Source organism: Rhineura floridana, chromosome 21 (genome assembly GCF_030035675.1).
Source record: "Rhineura floridana isolate rRhiFlo1 chromosome 21, rRhiFlo1.hap2, whole genome shotgun sequence".
In the NCBI taxonomy this organism is placed as follows: Eukaryota; Metazoa; Chordata; class Lepidosauria; order Squamata; family Rhineuridae; genus Rhineura; species Rhineura floridana.
In genome coordinates, this window is record NC_084500.1 from 19,524,366 (window position 1) to 19,544,878 (window position 20,513).

General features: G+C 51.2%; 2 protein-coding genes across 5 annotated transcripts in view; both read right to left on the reverse strand.

Moving 5' to 3' along the window:
• Positions 1-3,829: 3,829 nt before the first annotated feature.
• On the reverse strand, positions 3,830-10,395 carry TRAF4 (TNF receptor associated factor 4). The gene is made up of 4 exons (XM_061604653.1): positions 10,382-10,395; positions 8,429-8,590; positions 7,139-7,294; positions 3,830-5,432 (listed from the first exon to the last, which is right to left on the reverse strand). Exons 2-4 carry the CDS (start codon positions 8,528-8,530, stop codon positions 4,800-4,802), a joined length of 891 nt encoding a protein of 296 aa, XP_061460637.1. The 5' UTR covers positions 8,531-8,590; positions 10,382-10,395; the 3' UTR covers positions 3,830-4,799.
• A 433-nt stretch (positions 10,396-10,828) lies between these two features.
• NEK8 (NIMA related kinase 8) overlaps positions 10,829-20,513 on the reverse strand; it is a 49,569-nt gene continuing 39,884 nt past the window's right edge. For 3 of the 4 annotated variants that reach the window (XM_061604648.1, XM_061604652.1, XM_061604647.1), the window contains exons 15-17: positions 15,288-15,339; positions 11,716-11,820; positions 10,829-10,915 (exon numbers count right to left, since the gene is read on the reverse strand). In XM_061604648.1, coding sequence (XP_061460632.1) covers positions 11,784-11,820; positions 15,288-15,339 — 89 coding nt within the window. In that variant the 3' untranslated portion in view covers positions 10,829-10,915; positions 11,716-11,783. Of the gene's footprint in view, positions 10,916-11,715; positions 11,821-15,287; positions 15,340-20,513 lie in introns of those variants that run through there. The other variant, XM_061604649.1, reaches the window with a different exon arrangement.

The following is a 20,513-nucleotide window of genomic DNA, read 5'->3' on the forward strand; positions in this document are numbered from 1 at the left end:
CCGAAGAATAGGGCAGGTTGTAAAATACACCCACATAATATATTTCACAACTTAGTCTTAGGGGTTGTCTCAGAGAAAGCAGTCTCCTGGGCTGCCTCCCACCAAACATCTGAGGGGGGGTGGAACTACCAAAAGGGCCCCCACTCTGCCAATCTTAACACCAAGAGGCTTTAAAAACACCTTGCACCAGGGAATGTAGTGGTCCACCCTGAGGATTTAGGATTGTACCCGATCCTACACACCTTTCCCCACATTGCATCATTTGGCTCTGGCTGCTCTGACCATTTTGTCATTCTGGATACAGCTCAGGCATGCAACAAGATGCAGCCTGTGCCTTTTCCTCAAAGGGAAAAGATTTGCTGGAACAACTTTGGGATTTCGATAGCCGCTGGGCCCCAGTTTCCTCTTTCAAGGATCTTTGTATCACCTGCAGCCTTTGGCTTTTCTTGGAGAGGAATTTGACCCCCACCCCCTTTATGGCATCTGTCCTTGGTTCTTTAAGGGACACTCAACTCACTCTTTGGACCAAGGAAATATAAATATATGCAATCAGCCAAAGAGATTGAGGGTTGTGGAGGCTGCATGGGTTTTACAGATCACCTGCTTTCAGGAATGTTGGCCCATCTAGCCAATTCTTGCCTGCTCTGGCTGGCAGCGCCCCTCCAGGACCTCAGGCAGATCCTGAAGAAGGGCCTCTCTCCATCACCAGCTACCTGACCTTTTTTCGTTGGAGATGCTTCCCAGGAGTTAACTGGGGACTGTCTGCAAGCAAAGCTTGCGGGCCAAACCCAGGGTTGAATCCTGTGCTAATCCTACTCAGAGTAGATCCATTGAAAACAAGCAACATGATTAACTTGGGTCTACTCAGAGTAAAACTTACTTGGATACAAACCCGTAGTAGAAAAACACACTTTATTCATGCAATTATCTCTTTGCAGGCCTATAAGCTAGGCTTACATCCCCCCTCCCCTTGATTCGGATCAGGACCACAGCAGGATGCAAAGGATTAAAGCTCCCCTACCAAGGCCCTGATCCAAACCGGGTGCCCTTGCACCCAGCGGCTCCTTTTTAAAAAGCCATTTTGTGGAACGGCAAATTGCTTGAAACGGCATCTCGTACGCTTTGGCCCAGAGTGCTGCCTAATTTTTTGTTTTCTCACTGTAGAATTTGGCTATCTCCGGGGCACAGACAGACATTTTTATTTTAGCCTTCCCAGGGTGAAGGGTCAAGTCAGCCTTCGACACAGGCAACAGATGGGCAGCCAAAGAAGAAGGCCCATCAGCGATGGCGGCCCAGCCCTCCTTCCATTTACGGGCAACCTGAAGCTCATCCCACCCAGGTCTGACTCACAGGTGAAGCATCTGCAATGCGGAAGAGGTTACTCGCCTCCCTCTCAAGAGGAGCCAGAAGGCGACAGCACTAGCTGGGAGCCCTTGGCAACCACTGACAGCCCCCAGGTAGCGCAGAGCTGGCGAGAGCCCACAATTCAGTCCAGAGTACAAAGATACTACTGTCTTAGTGCCAGTAAAAGGTGACTAAACACACAAACCTTGCTTGGGTACACAGTCAATCCATCACAGATATTCAAGATTACCTGTTGACACAGCACAGCTTTTCTTCATCCTCTTTCTCTGCAAGATATTTCTAAACCCAACGTGACCACGTACGCACCTCTGGCTCCTTGGGAACTGCAGGGAACTGTCTCATATCTGGACAAAAGCTGTGCTTGTGCCCATTCAACCCAATATCGTCAATTCCAATATGGAGAGGCAGCATAGTGTCGTGGTTTTAGAGTGTCGGGCTGGGACCTGCAAGACCAGGGTTCAAAGCCCTGCTTGGCCATGAATCTCACAGAGTGACTGTGGGACAGTCACTGTCTCTCAGCCTAACCTACCTCACCAGGGTTGTTGTGAGGGTAAAATTGGGAGGGGAATAACCATGTTTATGCACCACCTTGAGCTCCACAGAGGACAAACTGGGATATCGATGCAATGATAAAATAAAGTGGCAACGGATGTTCACAACTTCAGGCAGAGAGGGGATTTTAATGGAAGCCTGGGACCTTCTACATACAACTGGGCACTATTCCTGAGCAACAGTCCCTCTTTTAAAAAAACCCACCAATCCATGGGGGTGGGGACAAGACCCTAAAAACAATGTGTATTACAGCAATCCCCCACTCCAGGAAAGCTTCACATTAGCTTGTGGGTCCAAATGCCCCATTGCTAACGCACCCCGAGACCAAAGCATTCATCGATCGAGCTGCGTATAGAAGCCATTGTAGTTCCAGGGCAGGATGAAGGATATGGAGCTCCCCTACAAGCAAAGTTGAGGTTCCAGTCCTCATGGTTCTGAATTAAGGATCAAACCAGGGACCTTTTGCACGCAAACCACATGCTCTGTTACTGACCTGCAGCCTTTCTTGGCTTCCTCTCTGGGGAGACAAGGGGTGAGAGGCCTGGACCCCAATCCTGCAGTAATATTTAGGATTTACATAGCTGTTCAAGCATGCCACATCATTATCCTACTAATCCTATAAGCTAGGCCTGATTTATTACCCTAGGATTGCAGACAGGAAGACTGAGCTGAAAAGAACGCTAGTTCCAAAAAGGGACACTTTCAGCGTACGTCTTCCAAGACTTGCACACAGGCAGCTAAAACCGTCCCGGCACCAGGGAGAAGGAATCCAAACTATTACACATCCAAGGCCCTCCCCCCAAAACCCACAGAATGTGGTTGCAACTCAAAAACACACGATATGTTTGGAACGAAACGAGCATCTCCAGAGCTGGACACAACACAGCAAAGACCCCGGAGGCCTGGCCCCACCTCCACCGCCCGGCTCTGGCCTCCAGGGAGAAAACCAGAAGGAAATTGCAGTCCAAGGAGGTTCTGCAAGGGGCTAATTTTAAAGAGCTGGATGATGCCAAGAAAGTCAAACATCCCACCCTGAATGTGCAAACACTGAGCAGCTCACAGGCAGGACACTTCTGGCTACAACGCCCCCCCACCTTACTCTCCCACAATATGAGGCTGGAGCGAAGGACAACAGCTGGAGGCTGGGAACGCTGTCAAGACAGGAACGCAGGAGGCTGCCTTATTCTGAGCCAGAGCATTCACTGGCTGGCAGCAGCTCTCCAGGGGGTTCCGACAGGGGACAATTCCCCGCCCTACCTGGAGATGCCCTTGCGGATTGAAGCGGGGACCTTCTGCACTCAAAGCAGGGGCTCCCCTAGTAGTGTGTGTGCGCGAGCCCTGAAGATTGCTCTTTATTGCTGGCAACCAAAGGGCTGACACAAAACACCGCGCTCAAGAGGGGGTGCACAGCTGCCAACTACCATGTCACCCCCCCAACCCACCAGCAAGACAAACTTTTCAAACTGGTTGCTTTGTATGGAAATGTCTACACACGCACAGCAGAAAGACCGTCTTATCCCTTATATGCCCAGTCGATCACTGTGCTCTGCAGGCGAGGGCCTCCTGCAGATACCGTCTTATCAGGAGGTCCGTTCTGCACGACATAGGAAGCGGACCTTTAGTGTGGCAGCACCTACCCTGTGGAACTCTGTACCCTTAAATATTAAACAGGCGTCGTCTCTGTTATCTTTTTGGCACCTACTGAAGACCTTCCTCTTTCAACAAGCCTCTTAAGTAGAGACCTTATCCCAGTCTGCGTTCGCGCTGGAACTATTTTTCCCCAAGATGTTTTGTTTTTAAGATGTTTCTAGTGGCTTTGTCATTTGCTCGCTGCCCTGGGCTCCCTTTGGGAAGAAGGACAGGATATAAATTTAACCAATAATAATACAATAATAATTATAAGAAACAGAGACTGGTTAATAAATACACTGAATTGTTTATTAAAAAAAACACAGTAAGAGAGAGATGGGAACAGAGACTGTTAACTGTTCCCAAGCACCCCTGCAGGCAAAAACTGATCCAAAAAACACAGTCCCAGGAAGACACCCCGCAGGGCCCTGAATGAAGGAGCACCAGCCCCACTCAGAGATTCTGAGGCTCACCTTCGAAAATATGGCTCTTTGGTGGAGTAAGGTCAGAACAGGGCTCCGCCCGCCCCCTCCACTGAACAGGAGATCGATCCAGGCAACTGAGTGGGAGGCAAAGGGTTCCGAAGGTTATCAGGCACAAGGACAAAGGGAGCCGGCAGCGTCACGAGCAGAGCCGCTCCCTTTACCCAGCTAAGTGGGGTGGAAGTCAACCTTCTGAAGCTGGTTGCAAAAGCAAGAGGGTCCCGTGATTGCGTGGGCATCCCTGAGGGACCAGAACGGCCCGGCCCGTTTCCCCGGGGCAACGCACAGCCCAGGACCAAGGCTGGGAATATGCTGGCTTCTGGCAGGCGGGCAGGGAGGGGGAAGGCGGGATCAAGTACAAGACCAGCTCATCACAGAAGCGGAGACCTGAACCCTCTCTTGGTGGCATCCTGACTCCACTGAGTCAAGGCTTCCAAAGGTTCTTCCTGCCCCTCAAGCAAGAACCTGGTCCAAGACCAGGATGAGATGCTCAGGAAGGAGGACTAGTGGATTTGGGGCCGGGGGTAGAGGCAGCCCAGCTGCTCGGGGGGAAAGGAAAGGGTCTCAAGCTCACCTGGGCTTCCTCCTTGGCCTGTAGCACTTAGCACCATTTGGGGGGGGGAAATCAAGAATCACTCCAGAGTTCAGGACTCTGAAGGGCAATTTCAGTGGGAGACAGTATTTCCAAGAGAGGTCCCCAGGCAAGACCCCCTGATCTAACCCAGCCTTTGAAATGTCCCCAGCTGCTGGGGGACAGGTCTACACAGCGGCTCAAGAGAGAATTTTCTGGGGGATCTCCACGGACGCCTTGATGAAGACAGCGTTGGCCCTCACATAATTGCGCTTCTTGATGTCCTCATGGGAGATGAACTTGGGATAGCCGAACCCCAGCAGGCTCTCGTCCAGGGAGGTGCGGCCCGATCCAGGCTTCTGGAAGTTCTTCCAGGCCGGGTCCGGGAGGAAGGTCTCGGTGATGTGCTGCGGCTTGGAGAGAGAGGGGTCGCTCTGGTCCAGGAGGGAGAAGGTGACGCGGTAGGCAAAGGGCCACTCTAAAAGGTTGTCGTACTGGCCGGGCAGCACCCGGATGTAGACCGAGAGGTGGCTGCCTTCGCCGCTCCCGTTGCCGTTGAGGAAGGCCGACACTTGGAGCTTGTAGCCGTAGCGGTGAGTGTAGAAGGGGGGACTGAAGGACTCGTAATTGCTGCGGGCCCTGGCCTCTTGCAGCTTCCGGGCGTAGTCAGCAATCTTCCAGATCAGGACGCCGTCGCTGCCCACCGCCAGCTCCTCCACCTCGCGGCGCAGTTCCCCCAGCTCCTGCCGCTGCCTCACCACCAGGGCACACATCAGGCCCAGGTGGAGCTTGGTGTTCTCGTCCAGGTGGCGACCCATTGACACCTTCGGGCACTGAGAAGAGACCACAGGACATCGGGAGTTGTCTTGCGTAGGGAGGTGGGCCACCGGCCCTGGCATTTGACTACCCCGGGGATGGGGAACCGTGGCTCTTCAGGTGCCGCTGAACTCCCAACAGCCAGCACGGCTGACAGTCCAGGAAGTGCCCCAGCCCTGCCCTAAGAAGTGGCAGGCCCCACTGCATATGCGCGGTGGAGGGATGCCTCTGTTTAGAAGAGGCGAAGGGCCATAGCTCAGAGGTAGTGCTCCTCCCTTGCATTCAGAAGGCCCCCCAGGTTCAATCCCTGAAAGCATCCCCAGGTCGGGCTGGGAGGGACCCCTGCCTGAAACCGAGACAGCTGCTGCTGCCAGTCAGTGTAGGCAACCGTGAGCTAGACGGGCCAATGGTCTGACTCCACATACAGCAGCTTCCTGTGTTCCCAGGCCTGGGCTGCGTGGTCTCATCCCGCGCCCCCACGGCCTGTGGAACTCCCTGCCACTAGAGGTTCGGCAGGAACCATCCCGCCTTTCTTTCAGGTGTCTCTTGGAAACCAAACTTTTTAAACAGGCCTTTTAATATGAATTTTCTTTTCCAACCACTGCAGTACTTATGGATGCTTTTATTACTCTTTTTAACAATTTTATTGGTTTTAAATTCTATCATGTTTCTGTATGTTGTAATGCCACCTTGATATACTTTTATGAAAAGCGTGGCTTACAAATATTTTAATAAATAAATACATTTGTTGCTACATTTATCTAGGTTGGAAGGGAAAGGGCCGCCTGTAAATGTCCCTTCCATCCCACCTTTCTTCCAAGGAGCTCTAAGTGGCACACCTTCATATGATCCTCACAACAAAAACCCTGTGAGGTAGGCTAGGCTGAGAGTTCATTTTATTTAATTTTATCCATATATCGCTTAATTGTAGCAACCTCTAAGCAGTTTACAAAAAACATTAAAATTATCCGTGAAAAACAAATAATTAAAAACATTTTAAACAACAACTGAAACAGCAGTAGGCTAAAAAGAAATTAATACACGTCAGCGTCTGTATGTCTGGGTAGGCTTGCCTAAACAAAAATGTTTTAAGCAGGTGCTGAAAATAATCAAGTGAAGTTGCCTGCCTGATGTCAAGTGGCAGGGAGTTCTGAAGTGTCGGTGTTGCCTGTCTGTCTGTCAGAGCAGGCTGACAGAGATAGAGAAAAGTTTTTCTCCCTCTCTCATAACAGTAGAACTCATGGACATCCAATGAATGAAGCTGAATATTGGGAGATTCAGCACAGACAAAAGGAAGAACTTTTTCTGCACGCAGCACAGAGTTAAGCCGCGGAATCTGCTCCCTCAAGAGGCCACCAGCTCTGATATCTTTAAAAGAGGACTAGATAAATCCACGGAGGAAAAGGCTCTCAAGGGCTACTAGCCACGATGGAGTCCTCTTGTGCCCAGGTCCCGCTTGTGGGCTTCCCAGTGAGCACGGGATGCTGGGCTAGGTGGGCCACTGGCCTGAGCCATGAGGCCCTTCCGATGTCCTTAAGGAGGAAGGCAGCCGTCGCAGAAAGGAGGAGCTGGCTGTGTGAAGACAGTAGCTGTGACAGGGCTTGCACCACCGTGGGGAACGAAGGAGTGTGTGGCTGATGGATAACTGGGGCTGGACCCCTGGCGGGGGCAGGCCAGCGAGTGGTAATACAGGAGCGGGTGAGAGGGGGAAGGAGGGCCTTACCCGGTGTTTGCAACCAGCCTCCTTGAAGGGGCAGAGCGCCAGCGCCGTGGTGCAGTTGTCCTTCAGGTGCCCGCTGAGGTCTTCCCTGGCAATGCTGGGCGCCCCACACTGGTTCGGACAAGGCACAGGATAACGCGGGCATTGGTATTCGTGGTTCTAAGGAGACAGGGGGTGGCACAGAATGTGAAGGGCATGTCAGCCCCTTTAACAAACACGGACGCATTCAGAAGTATGGGCCACCGTTGGTGTCTACATTTTAAAAAATCCAAAACACTCGCCTACAACGAGGGCTAGAAGCTGCTTTTTAAGAAAAAGGATAAAGGGATGATTTAAGAAGGCAAGTGCTGTGCCTTGGAGAGCAAGACAGAGCATCGCCTACATTGATCAGCCACCTGGGCCAAATCTGCCCAAGCCTCTCTTCCCTTACCAAACAGGCAGCCAGGTTGGAAGGGGGTGAGGATGGTGCAATAAGCGGGGGGGGGGATGCAAATGTTTTAGCTTCCGTGACAGTTGCGGGGGGGAGGCTTAGATAGGTCAGTCCAATCAAGCATCCTCTTTCCAGGATGCCTCTAGAAAGCTCCACCCTCTGCTTGTCCCCAAGCTGACAATGACAATGGATGGACTAATTGACTTATACACCACTTAACGCCAAAATAGGCTCCTAAGAGCAGTTGACAAAGCATAAAAAACCATTACACAAACGCTAAAACAAATGCCCATCATTAAAATATGCAATAAAACTCTCTCATTCAAAAGCAACACGGGATTGGTATTTAGTGATAGACTGCCACTGCACAGGGAGGTTCGGCTTAACTATCATAGCCACTGAGAAACCTCCACGAATCATCACCATGTATACCAATTTCAATCTTCAGGCCGTGAATCATGTTGCTTATTTAGCAAAGACTGCCCCACCCCACTCAAAAGAGGGAGGTCTCAGCAGCCGTGAAGAACCCCAAGGTCTGCAGACGTAGTTTAAAAAATGGAACAGAGCAGAGCATCCTGGTGGTATGGGAATGAAACGGAGTATCCTGGAAAGGGCAAAGTTCCAGCCAGCCTTGAACAGGAGCAGCAGTCCACGCTGCAACTATTTGTTGCTGCTCCCACTTGGGCTTTTGCTTTGTTGCTCCCTAATCTCCTCTTAAAGCCACTTAAGCCAGGAGACTGAGCAAGAATAGAATGCCTCGGCTATATCCTCTTTCTCAAGCTTTCAGAGGTTGCTGCTGTCTTCCAGCCTGCAAGGCACCCATGATGCATCTCCCCTGCCTCCCCCTCGGCCCTGAGACTCACCTGGATGGTGTCGTACAAGAACTCCTTGGCGCAGTAGGTGCAGGGCTGCGTGCGCTTGGGGCACTCGGAAAGCATGTGCTGAGAGAGCAACCTGCGCATCATCCGCGCACCACACTTCTGTTCACAGTAGACACTCTCCTGTGGACAGACGCCCTGGTGATCCTGGGGGGCGGGCAAAGGAGGGGGGAGAGAGGGGGCAAAAGCAAGACAGGGAGATAAATGGTTAATAGAGAGGGTGGAGGAAATGAGGGGGCATGAAAGGGGCCTGCCTGCCTGGATGAGCTCCTGCTTGGCACGTAGAAGGTCTGAAGCTGTCTCCAACAGCATCTCCAGGTAAGGCTTGGAGTGACCCCGCCTGAAACCCTGGAGAGCCCCTGCCAGTCAGTGCAGACAGCACTGAGCTAGGTGGAGCAGTGGTCTGGCTGAGTATAAGGCGGCTTGCTATGATCCCGACTAGCCTCAGCGGCAGAGCCTCCTGTGACCTGCTGCCAGCAACCAGGACTTCATGAGGACTGGAATCCAAGGGAAGGGCCATCGTCCAGCAGTGCAGCCCCTGCGTTGCATGCAGAAGGTCCCAGGCTGAGTCCCAATGGAATCTCCAGGTAGGGCTGGGTGAATGACTCCCTCCCTGAAAACCTGGAGAGCTGCTGCCAGTCAGTGCCGACAGTACTAAGCTAGAGAGGCCAATCTTGTGACTCGGTATTAAGGCAGCCTCCTTTTTTCCTCTATTTGAATCTCTAGAAGCATCTCCAGTTAAAATGATCAGAAAGACCCTGCTCTTCCTGAAAACCTGGAGAGCTGCTGCCTGTCAGAGCAGACTATGCTGGACTACACAGATAAAGACTCTGGCTGAGTACACCGTAAAACGCTGCTGTGAAGGATGCCCAGGATTTCACAGGCTTGAGAGAAGCGATTCAGCCCTAGAGGCCCAAAGATCTGGCTGGTTTCTTCAAAAGATTATTATTATTTATTAAATGTATATCCTCCCAAAAGGATCCCAAGGCAGAAAACAACAAGTAAGAACACAGTAAAAATATATTTAAAAACAAATGGACTTAGGAAGGTCCACTCCCCTTCACTCAGAATCTCCCTGGCCTTCATTTAATTGTGGAATGATCTTCCTGACGAGGCACGCCTGGCGCCAACATGACTATCCTTTCGGCGCCAGGTTAAAACTTTCCTCTTCTCCCAGGCATTTTAGCATTTTAGTATTTTAATATTTAGTATTTTAATATGTGTTTTTGTCTGTCTTCAAATGTTTACAATTTTGAAATTTGGATGTAGTTTTAAAATTGTTTAAATATGTGTTTTAATTGTAGATGGAAGTTTTAGTTTGTACACCGCCCAGAGAGCTTCGGCTATGGGGCGGTATAGAAATTTAATAAAATAAATAAATAAATAAATATAATTTTATTTTATTTATTTCGGTGGGTTTATGTACCACACTTTGCACAGGCCACAGGATGGTTTACACCAAAAGCAAGTAAGAAGAGAGACATGGCAATAAATCACTGAACGATAGTTACAAAGAGCAGCAGTCTCACACACACATAAACAACAATATATAATCCATAAATAATAATTGCAGACACACGTGCGTGCTGGTCTGCAGTTCTTATTTACTTCTTATATATTATATATATATGCATCTCCCACCGTTTGCTCAAGCTGACTGACAAATCAGAAAATAAACATGGCAACAGAACCGGGTGCTACATCGGGATGCGTTCACAACAAACACTATGCCAAACTAGCACACGGCCAGCGCTCCGGTCTCCGAGGCTGTGGGGTCTGGCTCCTCCTTTCCAACTTTCCTCTTTCTCCAGGCCCTGCCTGTTTCTTTTTTTAAACAAAATCTGAGCCAAAGTGACCTCTCAGTTCCCTTGCAAAAAACACCCCCCCCCAAAAAAAACCCAGCAAATGTGTTGACATTCTGATGCCGACTGTTCCCACCCAGGGAGTGAAAGAGGCTCCTTGACATTCTCAGCAGCTCTGTGACATCACAGCAGCTCAACCAATGGCTCTTCCAAGTACACAAAAACAGCGAGTGCCGGGGGGGGGGGGGTTGCCTTTTTGGAAGATGGCCCAAATCCCGACAAGGGAAGTGGATTCCAAGCCCTGCGTGATTAAGTTCAGCCGCACAGAAGCCCAGGCTGGTTCAGAAGAAACCGGGACAGAGGCCCAGATATGACCAAATGCCAGAAAGGCACAGCTAAACCAGAGGAAGAAGACGATCCTCGCCTTCCTCCTCCACCCCGCTGGTGTCCCGTTTCGCCCTAAGACCTGGAGGCCCCGCCTCCTGCCTGACAGGCCCCGCCTCCTCACCTCATAGGCTTCTCCCGTGAAGTCAGCTCCGCAGAACTCGCACTTGAGGTGGCGCTGGGGGCAGTCGTGCTGCACGTGGGGGGGCAGGTCCCGGCGGCTCAGCTTGGCCCCGCAGCGGTTGGGGCAGGGGACCACGTTGTAGCTGCACGTCCCAAGGTGTGCCTGGGGGGGGGGGCAGGAGGAGGAGAGAGGCAGTCATTTGGGGGACGGGAGAGGAGGCAGGCTCCGTTTCGGTGGGCCTTCACCACCCCCACCCTTTCACTCCCAGGGTCGCCAGCCATGAGTCAGGGAAAGGGCCGTAGCCCAGGGGCAGAGCCCGCTTTGCATGCAGGAGGTCCCAGGTTCCACCCCCGACAGCATCGCCAGGCAGAGTTGGGGGGGAAAAGACTCCTGCCTAAGATCCTGGAGAGCCACTGCCAGTCAGTGCAGGCAATGCTGAACTAGACAGACCGATGGCCTGAGTCAGTATAAGCAGCTTCCTACATTGCTATTTCAACCCTTTACTCTGAACCAAGAGGACTAGAATCTTATTCTTAGCAGACAGGCCACAAGTCTCTGGTAGGACACCTGTGTTGCGTGTAAATGGTCCCAGATGCAATCCCCATCAGCATCTCCACATAGGGCTAGGGTAAGACCTCCTGCCTGCAGCCCGGGAGAGCTGCTGCCTGTCAGTGCAGAGCATATTGAGCTAGATGGACCCATGGTCTGACTCAGGATCAACACAGCCTCCTGTGTTCCACCAGCCCTCCGCCCTTGCCAGCCAAGGGTCCTCTTTGCCACCCACGTCGTCATGCATGCGGAGGATCCACGACAGGGACTGGGGCCACCCTCCAGGCGCTGCTGGACTCCACCTCCCAACAGTCAGCCTGCCCAATGGGCAAGGGTGATGGACGCCGCAGGCCAGCCAAGCCTGGAAGGCCCCAATAGGCCCCCCACCCCTGCTTTGCAGTCGACCTCCTCACCTGCAAATGCCGGATGGTCCCGCTCCAGCGGCAGCCCTCCTCGCTGTGTATGCAACGGATCGTCAGGCTCAGCACCTGCGTCTCCAGCTCAGGGTCTGGATAGATCTGGAAGGGGGAGGGCAAAATTGATAAAGCACAGACCCCCAAAAAATCAGGAGCCGGGGGAAGGAGAGGCAGAGGGCTGAGTATAACAGAGACTTTTTTACTCGGGCGTTTGGCCCTTAACATAAGAACATAAGAAGAGCCTGCTGGATCAGGCCAGTGGCCCATCTAGTCCAGCATCCTGTTCTCACAGTGGCCAACCAGGTGCCTGGGGGAAGCCCGCAAGCAGGACCCGAGTGCAAGAACACTCTCCCCTCCTGAGGCTTCCGGCAACTGGTTTTCAGAAGCATGCTGCCTCTGACTAGGGTGGCAGAGCACAGCCATCATGGCTAGTAGCCATTGATAGCCCTGTCCTCCATGAATTTGTCTAATCTTCTTTTAAAGCCATCCAAGCTGGTGGCCATTACTGCATCTTGTGGGAGCAAATTCCATAGTTTAACTATGCGCTGAGTAAAGAAGTACTTCCTTTTGTCTGTCCTGAATCTTCCAACATTCAGCTTCTTTGAATGTCCACGAGTTCTAGTATTATGAGAGAGGGAGAAGAACTTTTCTCTATCCACTTTCTCAATGCCATGCATAATTTTATACACTTCTATCATGTCTCCTCTGACCCGCCTTTTCTCTAAACTAAAAAGCCCCAAATGCTGCAACCTTTCCTCGTAAGGGAGTCGCTCCATCCCCTTGATCATTCTGGTTGCCCTCTTCTGAACCTTTTCCAACTCTATAATATCCTTTTAGAGATGAGGCGACCAGAACTGTACACAGTATTCCAAATGCGGCCGCACCATAGATTTATACAACGGCATTATGAGATCGGCTGTTTTATTTTCAATACCTTTCCTAATTATCCCTAGCATGGAATTTGCCTTTTTCACAGCTGCCGCACACTGGGTCGACATTTTCATCGTGCTGTCCACCACAACCCCGAGGTCTCTCTCCTGGTCGGTCACCGCCAGTTCAGACCCCATGAGCGTATATGTGAAATTAAGATTTTTTGCTCCAATATGCATAATTTTACACTTGTTTATATTGAATTGCATTTGCCATTTTTCCGCCCATTCACTCAGTTTAGAGAGGTCTTTGGAGCTCTTCGCAATCCCTTTTTGTTTTAACAACCCTGAACAATTTAGTGTCGTCAGCAAACTTGGCCACTTCACTGCTCACTCCTAATTCTAGGTCATTAATGAACAAGTTGAAAAGTACAGGTCCCAATACCGATCCTTGAGGGACTCCACTTTCTACAGCCCTCCATTGGGAGAACTGTCCGTTTATTCCTACTCTCTGCTTTCTGCTTCTTAACCAATTCCTTATCCACAAGAGGACCTCTCCTCTTATTCCATGACTGCTAAGCTTCCTCAGAAGCCTTTGGTGAGGTACCTTGTCAAACGCTTTTTGAAAGTCTAAGTACACTATGTCCACTGGATCACCTCTATCTATATGCTTGTTGACACTCTCAAAGAATTCTAATAGGTTACTGAGACAGGACTTTCCCTTGCAGAAGCCATGATGGCTCTGCTTCAGCAAGGCTTGTTCTTCTATGTGCTTAGTTAATCTAGCTTTAATAATACTTTTTACCAGTTTTCCAGGGACAGAAGTTAAGCTAACTGGCCTGTAATTTCCGGGATCCCCTCTGGATCCCTTTTTGAAGATTGGTGTTACATTTGCCACTTTCCAGTCCTCAGGCACGGAGGAGAACCCGAGGGACAAGTTACATATTTTAGTTAGCAGATCAGCAATTTCACCTTTGAGTTCTTTGAAAACTCTCGGGTGGATGCCATCTGGGCCCGGTGATTTGTCAGTTTTTATATTGTCCGTTAAGCTTAGAACTTCCTCTCTCGTTACCACTATTTGTCTCAGTTCCTCAGAATCCCTTCCTGCAAATGTTAGTTCAGGTTCAGGGATCTGCCCTATATCTTCCACTGTGAAGACAGATGCAAAGAATTCATTTAGCTTCTCTGCAATCTCCTTATCGTTCTTTAGTACACCTTTGACTCCCTTATCATCCAAGGGTCCAATTGTCTCCCTAGATGGTCTCCTGCTTTGAATGTATTGATAGAATTTTTTGTTGTTGGTTTTTATGTTCTTAGCAATGTGCTCCTCAAATTCTTTTTTAGCATCCGTTATTGTCTTCTTGCATTTCTTTTGCCAGAGTTTGTGTTCTTTTTTATTTTCTTCATTCGGACAAGACTTCCATTTTCTGAAGGAAGACTTTTTGCCTCTAAGAGCTTCCTTGACTTTGCTCGTTAACCATGCTGGCATCTTCTTGGCCCTGGCGGTACCTTTTCTGATCTGCGGTATGCACTCCAGTTGAGCTTCTAATATAGTGTTTTTAAACAACTTCCAAGCATTTTCGAGTGATGTGACCCTCTGGACTTTGTTTTTCAGCTTTCTTTTTACCAATCCCCTCATTTTTGTGAAGTTTCCTCTTTTGAAGTCAAATGTGACCGTGTTGGATTTTCTTGGCAATTGGCCAGTTACATGTATGTTTAATTTAATAGCACTGTGGTCACTGCTCCCAATCGGTTCAACAACACTTACATCTCGCACCAGGTCCCGGTCCCCACTGAGGATTAAGTCCAGGGTTGCCGTTCCTCTGGTCGGTTCCATGACCAACTGATCTAGGGAATAGTCATTTAGAATATCTAGAAACTTTGCTTCTTTGTCATGACTGGAACACATATGCAGCCAGTCTATGTCCGGGTAGTTGAAGTCACCCATTACTACCACCTTTCCTAGTTTGGATGCTTCCTCAATTTCATATCTCATCTCAAGGTCTCCCTGAGCATTTTGATCAGGGGGACGATAGATCGTTCCCAGTATTAAGTCCCTCCTGGGGCACGGTATCACCACCCACAACGATTCTGTGGAGGAGTCTGCCTCTTTTGGGGTTTCGAGCTTGCTGGATTCAATGCCTTCTTTCACGTATAGAGCGACTCTGCCACCAATACGTCCTTCCCTGTCCTTCATGCGTAGGGCCTCAGCTCCTGGTGGCCTCTTTTAGTGGGGCGGGTTAGGGTATCATTATTTAATAATAAATAATCAGTAATAATAATCAGTAATAATAATACCCTAAAATACCCTTACTCTAATGATTAGGGTATTTTAGGGTATTATGATTACTGATTGTGTTTGTTTTTTCCTGGTTTTAACGTAAGTTGCTTTGGGTCACTTCTGTGGGAAAAGAGACTGATTTAAAAGCATAGTAAAAGATCAAACCACGTCATTAAAAAATAAAGAGGCCTAAAGAAGCATAAAAAAGTGTGGCACTGAGGTGACAGTGGCATAGGCGCCAGGCAAGCTGACTAAGTCAAGAACCAGAAGACAAGAGACGTCTCTGCCCCACGGAGCTTATAGTCCAAGCGTCATTAGCGGAAGAGACAGGCAAGAGGAATAAGCTGGGACGAAGGCAGCTCCTCCGACAGAGCTTCTGACTAATAGACCAGGAGGCCTAGTGGAGGTGAGGAACTCACCTTGGCATAGTCGAGAGGCAGCTGGTCCTCTGGACACTTGAAGACGCCTTCACTGCAGGAGGAAGAAGCAAGAGGTTGAAAAGCTGGCACTCCCCGGAGCTCCGTGACATCACAGCAGCTCAGCCAATGGCTCCTCAGTTAAGGGCCCCCTCTATTAAAGTCAGTGCGGTAGGCTGCATATATACAGAGAACAGCCAGGCCTGGTGACCCTCGATATGTTATGCCAATGAACGCTTGGTTCACCCATTTCTCAGCATTTTGCACAAGTTATTACATTTCTGCTACTTATAGGAAGGGGCAAAGGGCTACACAGAGTGCTATATCCCCAAACCAGGCATCGCCCACAGACTTCCAAGCTTGTCTTGCAGCACTGAGGACTAGAAACCTTTTTAAAAAAAAAAAAAATGAAAAGCCGAGAATGCATTTTGCCTGCAGAATTCCAATATTCTAGCCATGTCAACACCATCACAACTCCTCTTGACCAATATATATGTTACAGATGCAGTCCTATGTCTGTTTACTCAGAAATTAAGCCTTGCTGTGTTCAAGTTGGGTTTACTGCCCAGTTCAGTGTGCTTAGGATGGCAGGGGTAAAAACTGCAAAAGGACCCCGATGTCTTTGTTGCGCTGGCCATAACGATACACACTGCTCCGTCTCACAATTAGGTCCATTTTAGAGGCAGAGAACTGGGGCAACACAGCATGAGACGGCGCCGAAGCTGCATATGGGCCCAGGAGACCCTTTCCCAGATCTACTCAGTCATTCGTGCTGCCTCTCCAGATGCTTAACTAGTCCGATATGGAACAAACCGCAATGCAAAAATCACACGCGTGTCCCAACCAGAATTACAGCAGAGGGGCATCAGATCCAGAGAAGGGGGCAGTGTGCCATTTCTGGGTCAACCAAAAAGCCTGGCTGCTGGACCAGGCCGGAGGGGGCTCGTCTAGTCCAGATGCCCCCAAAGGGAAGCCCATAAGCGGACAGGACCTGAGTGCAAGAGCAACTCTCCTCTCCTGCGGTTTCCAGCAATGGCAAGGTCGTGGGGAAAGGGCCAGAGGCCAGGTGGCAGGGCACCTGCTTGACACGCTCAGTCCCTGTCAGCATCTCCTGGTAGGGCTGGGAAAGATTCCTGTCTGAAACTCTGAAGAAGCTGCTACCGGTCAGTGTAGATAATATTAAGCTACAGAGACAATGGTCTCCCTTGCTACAAGGCAGCTTAGAGAGGGGTGTGGCCCAGTGGGAGCACCTGTTTTGCATGCAGAAGGGCCTCAGGTAGGGCCTGGGACTGTCCCCGGCCAAAACCCTGGAGGGCTGCTGCCAGTCAGTGTGGATGATATTGAGCCAGGTGAAGTGTTGACAGGACTCCATACGAGTCAGTTTCCAAGGTCCCTGTGCTCATGCAAGCAGGCAGGGACCCACTCAGTAATCCAACAGGGAGGGCACGCCAGAGGGGGCTCAGCGTTGGGGATTCGGGACACCCCTTCCCTGGGCTGCGCTCCTGGCAAACACATCAGCCAGACAAGCCCTCCCTGTCCCTCCACCTGGGCGGCCAAGGGGGGCGGGGGAGGAAGCGGAGGCCCTCTAATCCCCTCCATCTGTCTCAAGCCTCCCTCCATGGGGGGGACACAGCTGGCCCCATAAACCACCTGCCGCGGCACACCCCTGGAGGGGGGGAAATCAGAGAAAACGGACAGGTGGGAGCCAACGGTAGCAGCCACAGTTAACTGGGAACGGGGCCAAATCCTTCTAATCCTAACGCCACGTCTGCCAGGCAGGCCTCGCCCTGCCCTGTTGCCCACAGCCCCCCCCATCCATGTCTTTCGGCGGGTGCCCTTCAAAGTTACACTCCAGTCCTGGCAGCATCAAGGAGACAGGGAGGCTCCGGAACCGAATTAGGCCAGACAACGGGAGACTGCAGAACTCCTGGCAAGATTTCATTAATATGGCCCCCAGCAGGGATTGGATGGGATTTATATTGATCTTCCCTTTCCACCAAGGAGGCCCAGGGTCACCCAGCGAGCTTCGTGGTGGCTGAGTGCGGGGGGAGGGTTGAGGCTGGGTCTCCCAAAGGTCCCAGCCTGACACAGTGTGGTGCAGTGGTTAGAGTGTTAGACGAGGACCTGGGAGACCAGGGTTCAAATTCCCCAGTCAGCCATGAAGCTCACTGGGTTGACCTTGGGCCCGTCATGATGCCTCTCAGCCTAACCAACCTCACATTATGCGCGCCACCTTGAACTCCTTGGAGAAAAAAGGTGGGCTATAAATGCAATCAATCAATCAATCAATCTGCCCCTACTACCCTGCTTGTAGGTGTGAACCTGGAGCCCGCTGAAGTCTTCCTGTCATCTGAACTAAGCAATAATCGACCAGACATGCTCAAAATTATTGCAAAAGTTTATTCTTTTTTTAAAAATGTTGCCACCATGATCTTGTGGCGTTCCAGAGGCGGCCAGAAGTCTACTTTTGGGCTGGAAGAACCCAGCAAGGCTTTTCCTATATTTCCTAGGGCTCCTTATCATTGTACGCTTTAGCGCTTTTCAAACAAAGCCACCGGACAGATGAAAAACAACTCTGAGGGCTCCAGGAAACTTGAATCCTGGAGCAGCAGCTGTTGGGAACGCTGGGGGCTGGACCCAGGAGGGGGGGGTCCCAGCAGGGAAAGCCAAGCCTTTCCAGACCAGTCTGGCACAGACCCTGCAAAACAGAGGGCGGAGGGAGTAAAGGCTGAGATAAAGAGGCGTCTGATGCCTGGATCAGGCCACAGCATCTAGTCCTCACAGCGGACAAAGGGAAGCCCAAAAAGGATCTGCCCTGGAATTGTTTTAAGGATGTTTTTAGTATTTTATCTCTTGTTGTCTGCCACCCTGGGCTCCTTCTGGGAGAAAGGTCAAGATATTAATTCTACATAAAGAACTAAGCCAGAAGGAGATGTGTACAGCAGCACTCTCCCCGCCTGCGATTCCAAGTAAGTGGCCTACACAGCCATCCTGCCTCCGACAGGGGAGGTAGGACATAGTCATTGTGGCTAGTAGCCATCAACAACTTTATCCTCCACAGATTTGTCTACTCCCCCTTTTAACGGTCATCTAAAGTCTTCTTCAAGCATTCCGCTTCAGGGCAACATAAACCCATGAGAGAGGGGGCAGCAGGGTCGAGTGTCACTCCCGCCACCCTCCATGACTTTCTGTGCTTGCAAAGGCTCCGTGCACATTTCAGGGCCCAGAGGTCTAAAAGGCACGAGGAGTCTTCACGAATGCCGGAGGCTCCCTACTCTAGAAGACCACCCTCTAACTAACCGGGGGGGGGGCGGATCGGATGGAAGATGAGGGGTGGTGGTGGAACTAACGTCCTTGACTCCACTGCCCCCCCACTTGCTTACTTTATGTTTTAAACTACAACACCTTAAGAGGGCTTCAGTAGGCAGCCCATCTTCTGTTACCCTGTCCCACGGAAACAAATCCCACACATGAATTACATGTCACAACTCTGTATGGGGTGGGAAGGTCCCTTCTTCTAGAGGTGGGGGACCTTTTGTCAGCCAAAGGGCCACATTCCCTCCTGGAGAAGCTTCGGGGGGGCAGGGGGGCTGCCACTGGAGGGCGGGGCCAGAGGTAAAGTGGGCGGAGCAATGGATGTGACTGTTACCTTTGCACAGTGACATCCCAGCCACACAAACGTCGTTTCCACACACGCACTCCTCAGCCTCTCTCTGTCCTCCATCCAGAGTTATTAAGAGGCATTATCAAGCAGAAGCATTCAAGGAGGGTGCAGAACAGGCCTAGCAAGAGGTGTAGCCTGGGGAGAGTTTTGAGGGCCAGACAGAGGCCTGGAGGGCCACCTTTGGGTCCTGGCCTGCGGTTGTACCTCGCCTTGCCCGGAGGGCCTTGGAAAGAGTACCGTCACCCCCCATCACCGATGGCCAGATCGCCTCTCTCATGCGCGCGCACACAGGCCCCTCCCAATAGCTTTGGCAGAGGCTGCGTGGAATGCCAGGCGGCCAAAGGGCACTCTGGTTTCCACCCTGAGATACCACGAGGGCACGCGGTGACTCAGCCTCTCTCTCTCTCCATAGCAGTACCCACAGCACACCCCAGCCACACACACACACACAGGCCACTGCAGCCGCAGGGACAAGCTCCCAGGGCCACACCGGGAGGCCCCACAGGCCTTTCTGGGGAACCGTCAGCCCCAGCTGCCCTGTGCCACACTGCTATGATCCTTGGCAAGGGAAAGTTGCAGTGACAGCTGGCACATGCCGGCAGAGTGTCACCAGGAAAGACAGACAGCTAGTCCCCATCCACCCCGTCCTGGGCCATTGTACTGCTGCCCCCAAACTCGCCACCTAGCTAAGAGATGCTTGCTTAAGTGTAATAAAGGAACTGGCAGCAGCAGGGAGAGTGGACAGCCCCCCCCAAAAAAAGCTTGCTCTCTGCAACAAGCCGTGCAGAACCTTTGCAGGAATTGGTGGAGAGGTGGAGGCTGAGACAGAAAGACTCTCTCTTCTCCCCCCCCCATGTCAGCTGCAAGCCTTTGCTGAACATCCATGGCCTTTTCCCTGGGGCTGGGCTCAAGGCACAAACCTCTCGGGGCTTGCGGGCCACCCACCCCACGGAGTGCTTGCTTGGCTGCCGGGAGAAAGTGAGACAAAGGGGAGTTTCTCCAGCCACAAGAAACCCAGCTGGTTACTGTGGCTATTAAGCTGGTGGTCAGGAACAGGGATTCCCCCCCCCAGGCCTTCACCCGTAGCAAGTCACGGCAGTCCCTTGGAAGCGAGGGGGCTTCTCTTGCTGACACCTGCCTTCTTTTTGAAGGGGGAGGGAGACATGAGGGAAGGGAAGGAGGAGGTTGATCTCCTCAAACAACTTCACCAAGATCTGCATGCCTGATTCACCAGGAAACAAAAACAACACACTCCTCACCCACACACACATCGCAATCTCTTTGCCGTAAAAAGGGGGTTAACTGGAGCCCCAGGACTTGCTTCCAAATGCTAAAAAGGAAAGAATGAAAACAGAGCGGCCTCTGAGAGTATGCAGAGCGCCTTGCCAGCTCTGAATTTGTCAGCCAAGTATGGCTAAGGGTAGGAAGGGGCATCCAGGATGCAGCCCAGCTCCACAGGAGAAACAGCAGGGCACGACACCACGTTTCTTAAGTGCCATTTCCCCAGGCAGCAACAGAACCTGTATTTCCACTCTCACACGCACAGATCACCTCCTTAGGCCAAG